At 40.3% G+C, this 11,539-nt stretch overlaps 1 protein-coding gene across 4 annotated transcripts in view; it reads left to right on the forward strand.

The window, feature by feature from the left end:
* LOC129696187 (transcriptional activator GLI3-like) overlaps nucleotides 1-10,076 on the forward strand; it is a 360,260-nt gene extending 350,184 nt beyond the window's left edge. For all 4 annotated transcript variants that reach the window (XM_055633815.1, XM_055633813.1, XM_055633812.1 and 1 more), the window contains 2 exons: nucleotides 3,270-3,597; nucleotides 6,402-10,076. In XM_055633815.1, coding sequence (XP_055489790.1) covers nucleotides 3,270-3,597; nucleotides 6,402-8,764 — 2,691 coding nt within the window. In that variant the 3' untranslated portion in view covers nucleotides 8,765-10,076. The remainder of the gene's footprint in view (nucleotides 1-3,269; nucleotides 3,598-6,401) is intronic.
* Nucleotides 10,077-11,539: the final 1,463 nt, after the last annotated feature.

An 11,539-nucleotide genomic window follows, 5' to 3' on the forward strand; every position in this document is an offset into this window, starting at 1 on the left:
GTTTAAACCAGCATCTACAGTTCCTTCCTACACAAAGTCAATTTCCGTCACAGGCATGTGTTAACCCTTGCATCACAGTGGGGGGGGGGAGAGTCTGTCCCAGTCTCAAGCAAATTCTAGGATCTTGCGGGGAGATAAGATTTAGGAATTGTCCTTAGAAGCCAGAAAGGTAGAAAAATCTCAACATGAACAGGTTTACATGAACTGAGAGCAGTTAACAATGGCACAGAAGATCTTGGGACAAAATAGGGAAATGGGCTGGGAAAGTCAGGATTAAGCACAGTCTTGAAACTGGCGATTTTTCCAAACATTTCTCAGGCAAAGCAGGCAAAACTCAAATGTTCAACCCTGGGAGCACCTACATCCAGTCAACTTTAAAAAAGAAGAGCACAGAAACAAGGAACTGCAGATGCTGGTTGACAAAAAAAAACCGCAATTTTAGTAGCACTGCTAAATTTGTGGAGTCTTTATTTTCTTTGTGGCCTCGGGGCTAATACTCCTGTGGGTATTAGGTCACGTGAATGGAAGTTCGGGTCTTTTGAAGGGCTCTCCCCCAGTCCCATAACCAGAAATGCCTGTTAAAGTGAAACATAAATACTGTACGTTCATTCAAAAATAGATTTTGTGGGGTGAAATACCCCCAGTTTGTGACTCGTATAACAAGCCCTCGCACGTTCAGCACTAACAGAATGATCAGCAGTGGGGTGATGGCTAAACTGAGATCCCTACCTCTGCTGTGGCAAGCTGGCATCAGAGTTCCAAAGAGCAATGTATGGCGATTATGCTAATGAGTACATTTTCACTTGGTTGTAGCAAATTTGGGATTGTAGATTGACCAAAATTAACTTCTGGAGTTTGGAAGAATTGCAGCATCTAACAATTCTAACTATATTCATTGGAATTTAGAAGGATGAGAGGGGATCTTATAGAAACATATAAAATTCTTAAGGGATTATCCAGGTCAGATGCTGGAAAAATGGTTCCGATGTTGGGGGAGTCCAGAACCAGAGGTCACAGTTTAAGAATAAGGGGTTGGCCATTTAGGACTGAGATGTAGAAAAACTTTTTCACCCAGAGAATTGTGAATCTGTAGAATTCTCTGCCACAGAAAGCAGTGGACGCCAATTCACTGGATCTTTTCAAGAGAGAGTTACATTTAGCTCTTAGGGCTAATGGAATAAAGGGATATGGGGAGAAAGCAGGAACAGTGTACTGATTCTGGATGATCAGCCATGATCATATTGAATGGCGGTGCTGACTTGAAGGGCCGAATGGCCTACTCCTGTACCTACGTTCTATGTTTCTATGATCCATGCCTCAGATTCACAGGCAGTGGCCCATATTGGATCAGGCCTTTGATCAAAGAACAAACAGCCCTCAATCCTCCTATTAAGATCTTTTCCATGGCTTAAGTTCCACGTTGATTTGGAACCTCATATTTCATGCAATTGAGCAATTAATGTCCATTGATGCCATATGTCCAGCATATTTGTTAAGCTGAATACTAGGAGGATCCAAATGGAATTTTCAGAAGTGCACTCTGCATTCACATGCTTTAAATAACACTAACATGTGCAGCGCTTAAAATATTCTGCATTGTGAGAAATTTTCTGCACAGTTGCATTTAATGATTCTCTGTTTTAAAAAAATGCACATGCACAAATTCAAAGTGATCAGTGCAATGTTATTGATCAATCTACAAACTCCGACACATTACTGCTGCAAACTTATTGAATTCTGTGGCGTGTAAAATTCAGGTCGATTACATCTGACTGGAGCACTAGCCTTTCTTACGTGGACTGGTATAAACTCAGAGCATGCACTATTGATATTTAATATGAATCCAAAATGTAATGCACTGTGCAAATTATTAAAATGGTACAAACATTTTTTTACAGTCAAAATCACGTTTGCTTGGTTGCAAATGAAATGTATTGATCTATTATTTTGATTAACTCAATCCTACAATTAACTGCGTCAAACTGAAAGTAACTGACTGTTCTCTTTCTTGTTTTCACTAACTTGCTGACATTACTGTCTGGTGCTTTCTTGTTCTGTCTTCCTAAGGACAGTGGGTAATAAGGTGAGATTTTATTGCCTGAATTCCTCCTCCATTGTTTGAACAATTTTGTGTTAATGCTTTGCGAAGGCATCGAGCTGTGAATTTATGGAAAGTTTTAATTCTGTAGCGTACGGGAAGTCTGTGGCATGTAGCCACCCCTGAGAAAATGGTATCAGGCCATCTGCCAAGAGGATAGTTAGAATTCAACCATATTGTTCAGCTATGGATAAATCCGGTTTTGTTACCTGTTTGACACTATAATCTGAGTATCTACCTCCAATGCTGAAAAGCCACAAATTCCCCAATACATTTTGGGAACTCTTCCAATTGTAACTTTATTTCTTATTAATAATATGGCTGAAGAAATAATAAGCAAAGAATGTTTCAAAGATAAGAAGTTTGCTTTAAAAAAAAAAACAGGGACCTTCAGGGTGGTTAATGCCAGGGCAATTTTGTTTGCTTTATCCTTCTCCGTCCTCTTCCAATTTATTAATGTCTAATTTTGTAACTTTTATCGTTCTTTATATTCTCATAACCTTAAAAATCTTCTTTGCCCATAAATTCCTGTAGTTTAATTCCAAGCCATACAATGTCTACAGAAGCCCATTCCTTTGGAACTACTGATTGATTGACTTGCTATTTTTGATTTAAATCCTCCAGTTAATGAACTGCAGCACAATTTGACAAGCTTTCATTCCTATTATTTCAGGATAGATCCTTTTCCATCTCCTTGTAGTAAGTAATTATTTCCCATTCAAATCCTCAAGCTTTCCTATTCCTACACTGAAACCACTTACACAGCAGTTCCCTGGTAGTTCCTTTCTTTTGAGATTCAGAACAACATCCAGGAGAGCAACATCAGTGCATGCTTGTGGTGTCATCTTGTAGTGTCGTTCAGTTGTGGCAAGTGTATACAGGTGTGTAATTCTCCTGCTTGGTGTTAAACCACTCAAATTTCTTGCTTTCTTTCAAATAGTTTAAAAAATATTTTTTTTTTTTTTTTTTTTTTTTTTTTAAGTTTAAAGTCGAAATCAGACCGTTATTAATGATATACTGGCATAAATTGTTCAAAAAAGAGAATTTCACCAAAATAATTTAATCTTTAGTTTTGTGTAGCTTTTACTATGTCATTGGACCCACTCGCTAAAGTGAGTTAAAGCTAAAGCAAGCTAAAGAATTGATCCATTTCTTCCTCTCCCTCTGGCAGACATCTCAGCCAAGCCCTGGTGGTCAGTCTACGTGCAGCAGTGAACCGTCCCCCTTCAGCAACCACTCCAACAGTGGGATCGAGCTTCATCTGAATAGCGGAGGCAGCGTGGGAGATCTCAGTGCCACTGATGAGACACCGATCATGGACTCTACAGTTTCCACAGCAACCACAGCATTAGGCCTGCAGGCCAGAAGGAATTTGACAGGGACCAGGTGGATGGAGCAGCTAAAGGTGGAGAGGTTGAAACAAGTCAATGGATTCCTTCCCAGAGTCAACACTGTGCCAGCAACCAAAAACATATCTTTGCCTCCTCTTCCAGGAAGTGGTAAGGGGAAAAAAAGCGCAAGTGCTTTTAATTATTTCTTAAAACTGCAGAGAAGAGAGCCATATCTATATAAAATGAATTCTAGATGTCGTCAAGCTGGAAGGAATACAGAGAAGATTTACGAGGATATTGCCAGGTTGGGGCTATTAGGGAGAGGTTGAGTAAGCTGGGATGCTAAGATCATGAAAGGAATAGATAAGGTAGATGCACAAAGTCTCTTTCCCAGAGTAGGTGAATGGAGGACCAGAAGACATAGGTTTAAGGTGAAGGGAAAAAGATTGAATAAGAATCTGAGGGATAACTTACTCACACAATGGAATGAGCTGCCCGAGGAGGTAGTTGAGGCTGGGACTATACCAACGTTTAAGAAACAGTTAGGCAGATACATGGATAGGAGAAGTTTGGAGGGATATGGTTAAATACAGGTAGGTGGGACGAGTGTAGCTGGCACATGTTGGACGGTGTGGAAAAGTTGGGCCGAAGGGCCTGATTTCATGCTGTATGACTCCATGACTCTAAAACCAGGGAACGTTTACTTAAGTTTAAAATGTAAACATCTAGAGGCAGTGAGGAAGAGCGGAAAATTGTTAAAACTGAAAATAAGTACTTATTTGATTCAATTTCTATATCACTAGTTTAAGAAAAAAATTAATAACAATAAAGGAATTCCTGAACATTTTACAAGAATGTATCAGGGTCGACAGACCAAAAAATTATTAATGAGTCATTGTCATTTTGCTATTTTTAAAACAATAGCTATTACAGCCTAATGTTAACCCAGGCCCTGGGTTCAATTATAACCTAGATAGATCAGCAGAGTAAGTGGCCTAGGAACAACACGGTGCTTTAACACAGCCCACAGAGTTTGCCAAATTGCACCCGACTCAGGCATTCATGAGTTGTGTACACTAAGTCATGCCGTGGCCAGATATTGAATGCATGGTTGATCACCACTCACTTAAAATTCTTCTGTGCAGTTGTGGCTTGTGGCCGTTCATACGCAATCAGGTCTGTGCAACACGTCTAAACTTATTTCAGTGAATCTAAAAGAAGGCTATCTCTACAATGTTCAAGGCTGTGGATTCCAACACTTGAATCTGCTCCCCTTTGTTCCCACCACTAACCCCTGCGACTCCCATATCCTAACCCATTCTCCTGTGCTCCAAGTCTCCTTCTATCCTAACACCCACTTATTTCCCATCAGAACCACCTCTGCTCCCAGCCATTTGTGACCATGGGCTGGAGCTTTGATTCTTCCTCAATTCCAGCCGCCTTGCCACTGGAAACTCACTGTGAGACCCAACATCTAATTGAGTTTCTTGGCCGACTCCAAACTGGTAAAATGAGGGAGAGGAAAGGCCTTTGTTTGTCTAACGCCAATTTTAATGCGTACGACACCTTCCAACACCACCCTCTCCCAATCTCATCTCTTGAAGATGTTATTCGTAGTGTGGAGCAAATATAGACCTAAAGTAATCGATTCCCAATGCTATGCCTTTTTGTTTCGCTTCTTGAAGTGCTACCTGAAGTAAACTTGGAAAAACCTTAATCCATGTTCCGAAAAGACAGGACCTATTACAACCGATCTTCCGCACAAGCCGAAAGGAAGTCTGACTAATGGAATTTAAAAAGTCATGGTTCTTGTGTTGCAGGAGGCCTTGTTCTATGATTAGGACATGTGATGGTGGTTAGTGCAGGGAGCTTCTTACATGAGCTTGCATGTATTTTACCTGAATTAGAGAGTGCTCGGTGTTTACTCTTCCTCACACACATTAAACCTCTTCATAAAAAGATTTTCAAAGTAATTGTGATATCTTGGTGATTATAATTGTGTAAATGCTGATGTGTGTGATTTCACCTAAGAGTTAAAAGTTTATAAATTTATACATTTTTTGTCTGAAAAATGTACAATGAATAGATGTTTCTATGCAGAAACAACTTGTAAGTTCCCATTGCCATGCAATTAGCATTAAGCGGTAAAACGTTGCTGCCCAAACATTTGTTTGTCAAACAGAATAGCCAAGTAAAGTGTGCTGTAATATTCAAAATTATATTGCAATTGCTGTTTAATTTAAAAAATGCTTTCAGACCTGGAAGTAAGTTTAGTATGGGGCTAAGATTCCACTCTCTCACTGAAGTCATTTAAATGATTAGGAAAATGGGAAAGGTTCTAAATTATGTATATGTTTCCATGTTCTTGCACTTAAGTCAGAGATTTTTACATTATGGTTCTCAATGGCTTCTTTGTCCTTCGAGTCTTTCAAGTCTGGGAAAGAATTAAGGAAAGAAAGTTGTGAGACTCCGCTGCTGGCATGTGGTCTTGCTTGCCAGTTACATCAATTCCCCATGTGTTCATTGCCCTATAATATTATACATACCTCAGAACATGAATCGTATCCTATTGAAACTGTTTTTAGAGATGCCATCTCATACTATCATAACAGATTGTACCCTTGTAGTATGTATTGAAACTATTCAAGTTTCTCCCCAAAGTATGAAAAATGCTTTAAAGTTCATTTTTAAATCTTAATTATGCGAGGGGAATAAGTACAAATCATAATAACATATGATTTTGCTTTATAATTTCTGGGTGAAAAAAACAAAGGAATTTTAACTAATTTTTCATTCTGGGTTAAATATGGCTTGTAGAAGTTATGGATTTGAACTTTCTTTAGTCATTCTATTTTTTTTTTAATTCAACATCCTACGAACTGTGCTTTGAAGCCTCTTCTGGTTGTACGCAAATGAACTGTAAAACCGTGTCAAGTTATAACTACTAATTAACATCTTCCACTTAAACGCAGGCTCTCAGCTGGACAGCTCTAGTGTTGGAGGATCCATGACTATCATGCCAAACAGAAATGAACTTTCAAACGCAGATGTCACTACGTTAAATAAGCTGAATGAGAGACGAGACAGCACCACTAGTACCATTAGCTCTGCATACATGAGCAGTCGCAGGTCTTCTGGCATTTCACCATATCTTTCAAGTAGAAGGTCCAGTGAGGTCTCCCAGGCTGAAGGCCGACCACACAACCTGAGTGTCACCGATTCATATGATCCCATCTCAACAGATGCATCAAGGCGATCAAGTGACGCTAGCCAATGTGGTGGGCTGCCTGGACTATTGAGCCTTACTCCAGCACAGCATTATAGGCTGAAAGCTAAATATGCTGCAGCCACTGGTGGGCCTCCTCCAACTCCATTGCCAAATATGGAGCGGATGAGCTTAAAGGCAAGGATGGCCCTGCTGGGTGACTATAGAGATGCCGATATATTTTCATTGCCTCAAATAAATGTTTCTCGGAGGTGCAGTGATGGGGCATACAATACATTTGGCAGGAGGCCACTGTTGCCTAATGATGTGTCAGGCCATGGAATACGAAGAGCCAGTGATCCAGTGAGAACAGTTGCAGAATCCTTCTCGACACACCCAGTACATCGTAATAACAGTCTTAACAATATTAATCCTGTCGCTGTGCCTCCCTCATTGGAGCGACATAACTTCAGCCTTCAGAACTACACTCGCTCTGATGGGAACCTCCATCGAAGTATCTACTCTCCTTGTCCTCCAAGTATCAGTGAGAATGTTGTTCAGGAGGCCATTGCTATGGAGGCTTATGACCACATTGACGAGGATATCTTGCCGGATGATGTAGTCCAGTACATTAGCTCACAAAGCAATGAAGTAGGCAGTCGCCTACAGAGTGAACTAAATATGGCAAATCTGGACATATATGACCACCTGCCAAACATGCCCTTAAGTGAAATGCAGCAGGATCACATAGTCGCCATGCCTTCTTTTGACCAGTCTCAGTCTGCAATCCAGCAGTTTGCCAGCCCACAGGTGAATTCCCAAACAAATAAGGATGACCTGCCAATTCAATGGAACGAAGTTAGCTCAGGAAGTATTGACATGTCACCTCAAAAACAGAAATACAGGCAACGAGCCGTGGGTAGTGTGCTACAGAGTCGGATGCCTGGGCTGTTTACCAGCACCACTAATCCCCCACAAAACCTTCCAACGGTTCACCAGAATGCATTTGCATGTCAGCCAAATGGGTATCAACAGTGCATGGAAGTGGCGCCGAATGTTCAACGAAGTATTAAAATTCCAGCTCCCCAAACAAACAAAAGTCATCAGCATAACCAAAACCTCAACAGGCAGATGTTCATTCCTGCAACTGGGGAGTTCCCGTACGTTGCGGATTTACCAAACCGAGAGTTGGAGTCAGATAACTTACAAGGCGTTGGCAGCCAAGATGGATCACAATACCCTTCATTAGTGTCACGGCATCCAGCTGCAAAGGTGACCAATGGGATGCAAAACCGAAACATGATGGTGCAGAATTTCAATCAGTGTCAGCAAGTTGCCAATCAGCAAACAATGGAAGGGTTACTTTTCCACTATGTGAATGGCTCTGCTCCAGCAAGCATCAGTGATTTAGGCATTATTGGATTTAGTAACCAGCCACCTCAAGCTGCTGTTTTTCCAGGGCTTCAAGGGTCCCAACAAATTTCTCACAGTTCAGGAAATCAACAGTTTGCCGTGCATACACCGAAAGGTCATCAAATGTATACAAGCCACAATGCCAACAAGCAGCCAAGTCTACCGACGAACCGAGTTACCCACCAGCAAAGCAGTTTAGGTAACATGAACCCAATTTACCGCATGACCAGTATTAAGACAGAGATACAAGACATGCCACAGAACCTGAACAGTTCATGCTCCAATGTGCAGCATTACATTCGGCAAGGTTATAACCAAAACTCTACCTTCAAACAGCAAGCCAGGAAAAACGTCAAGTTCACAGGTCAGGAGACTAACTTCCAGCTGCAGCAGACTGGCCATAGCAAGTCAACAGAGCTGCTTTCTCCAGGTTCCAATCAAGTGACTAGCACTGTTGATGGCAATAGCCTAGACACTGTACAGATTGATTTTGATGCCATCCTAGATGATGAAGACCATCGCAGTTTAATTTCAGGAGCCCTGAGTCCAAGCATTCTGCAAAATTTCTCCCAGACTTCTTCACGTCTCAATACCCCACGCACATCTCTCACATTCCATAGCATGCCCGTGAGCACCACAAATATGGCCATTGGTGATATGACCTCCTTGCTGACTTCACTCGCAGAAGAAAGTAAATTCTTAACAGTGATGCCATAAAGATCCAGATAATGGGCAGGGTATTTTTTTCTCCTTTAGCCACCTATGTACATTTTAGCAATTTCGACCCAACAAAGGGATGCATTCTACTAAATCCCTGATGTGGGATTAAAGGTGTCCCCTCGTGCCATGCATGGGAGAATGTGTCTTCCACTGCAGTAACAGATTTAAATTGAACAGCGTCAGTATTTTAAGTTAGTTTGTGTTTCTTTTTCACTTTGTTTACTGAATAAAGAACTACGGTAAATGTTTAATATGCATGTTTAGAACATTTAAAGGCCAAACATAAGCACTGTTCCCTGTAGTTATTGTAATGACAATGTTTTTGTGCATTTCGTGTGATGTCAACATTTTTACAAGCGATATTTCACACAAGGGTAATGTTTAATGAGTGACTGTCCTTGTGAAACTATTGGCAAATATGATTGGTTTCACAATCGAAACCAAGAGAAGTCGTTTGCTCAGGTAGGTCTTATTGATATTTCTACTCTGTTGACCTACAGAAGTATTAAACGTGATGTGAAGGCTTCACAGCCAGGATGCTTTTATTGACTGTTGAATGGAATACTTGTACGGTTTTCAATTGTTTCATTAGTTTTTGTTTTTGTTTAACTTTTGTTTGCCAAGAAAGCCATATGGAGACCAGTACTAGTTGTAGAACATTTAGTATAGTGTTTGTTTGGATCTGTAGTACTGTATACATTCTAAAGTAGATGTGATCATTCTAGGGAAGCATAGTAAACTAGAACATATTGGTTGTGCTTCACAAAAAGCAGCATGTTATTTGCTGGATGTTGATAAGGTATGTGCCTTATTTCTTGTCAGTTTTACACATCGGGACCAACAGTACTGCCAAATCTTAGACTTGATAGCTGTGCTTGATGTTAAGCCATTCGTACTTTATTGTTTAGTATTTCCTGTTTGAGATATCACATTGGCAGCTTAGGACTCGTGCTTTAAAGCTTATTGTCTATCTGATTTTAAAAAAAAAACTTTACCATTGTAGTTTATCTTGTAAAATACACACTGTACTCTCAGTATTTTTCAGTATTTTTTAGATTTTTTTTCAGTGACAGCAATGATAAAATGTAATCCTTTTAATGTAAATACCTTCATGTAGAATTAGAATAGCCATACTGAATTTCATTGGTGTTGGCACTTTAAGCTCCACCAAGACATCAAGCGGCTTTCCATCGGACTCAACTCTGTAGCAGTGTATGTAAACATTGGACTTATTTCGCTTTGAGAACTACTTAGCGGTTGTGCAACAAAGGAACAAAAGTTTGTACAATTTTAATAAACCTCTCATTCTTAGCTTTTGTTATGTCTTCTTCTTGTCAGCTGCACATTTTGATTTTGATTTTCACATTGATAGTACAGGAACGGGATAATGTTCCTATTCCAACACTTTTGAAGTTAACATTTTTAATTTACATATTGATGACTTAAAATGGTTTGCAATATGTCTGAAAAACAATGGTCACGTTAAATTATGTTTCTGAGATCAGAAGATGTGTCAGAATTGACCTAATGCTGCGTTTATGAAATATTCCATTGGTTGTTCTTTCTGAGGGTGTGGAAGGCAAAATAAATGCATTTGAGCAAATTCTTTCAAGTTCCTTAGTTTCTTAAAACTTTTCATGTTTTGATATTATTACCATACTAGAATCATTGAGGAACTTTTTGTGCTCTACATCACTCATGCCACTGTTGCATCATTTGTTTCTTCATTCTTTTAATGTTGCCGATCTTGGGTCCAAAACAGCCATTCAAAGCCAATTTGTTCCAATGTCCAGTAGAATTCCTTGATAATGCTACTCAGTCCGAGTTATTCAGCACGGAAACAGACCCTTAAACCCTACTCATCCATGCCTAACAAGCTGCCTATTTGAGCTAATCCCATTTGCCCTCATAAGGCCCACATCCCACTGAACATTTCCTATCCATGTACCTGTCCAAATGTCTTTTAAACATTGTCATTTTTCATGCCTCCTTCCTCTGACAGCTCATTCCACATACTACTCTTTGTGTGAAAAAGTTGCCCTTTAGGTAATTTTTTAAATCTCTCCCCTCTCACCTCCAACCCATGCCCTCCAATTTTAGATACCCAACTTTAGGGAAATGACTGTGACCATTCACCATTCACCATTATCTATGCCCCTCATGATTTTATTGACCTCTGTGAGGTCAACCCTCTGCCTCATTTGCACCAGGGAAAATGTCCCAGCATATCCAGCCTATCTTTATAACTTAAATTCTGCAGATCCGGTAACATCCTTGTGAGTCTTTTCAGCATCCTTTCTAGCCTAGTGACATCTTTCCTATAGTTAGGGGACCAGAACTACACAAAATACTCCCAAGTGCAGTCTCCCAAAAGTCTTACGCAGTTATAACATGATGTCCCGACTCTTGTACTCAATGGTACACAAAAATGCTGGAGAAACTCAGCGGGTGCAGCAGCATCTATGGAGCGAAGGAAATAGGCAGCGTTTCGGGCCGTTGAGTTTCTCCAGCATTTTTGTGTACCTTCGATTTTCCAGCATCTGCAGTTCCTTCTTAAACTCTTGTACTCAATGCCCTGACCAATGAAGTCAAGCATGCCAAACTTCTTCCCCACTACTCTGACTACCTGCATCTCCACCTTCAGGGAACTATGTACTTCTGCTCCAAGGTCTCTCTGTTCTGTAACCTACTCCAGGGCCCTATTATTTACAATGTAAATCCTGCCCCATTTAACTTACAAAGTGCATCTTTTTGCACCAATCTTTGACAAAC

The sequence above is a fragment of the Leucoraja erinacea genome, chromosome 4, assembly GCF_028641065.1.
Source record: "Leucoraja erinacea ecotype New England chromosome 4, Leri_hhj_1, whole genome shotgun sequence".
NCBI classification, from domain to species: domain Eukaryota; kingdom Metazoa; phylum Chordata; class Chondrichthyes; order Rajiformes; family Rajidae; genus Leucoraja; species Leucoraja erinaceus.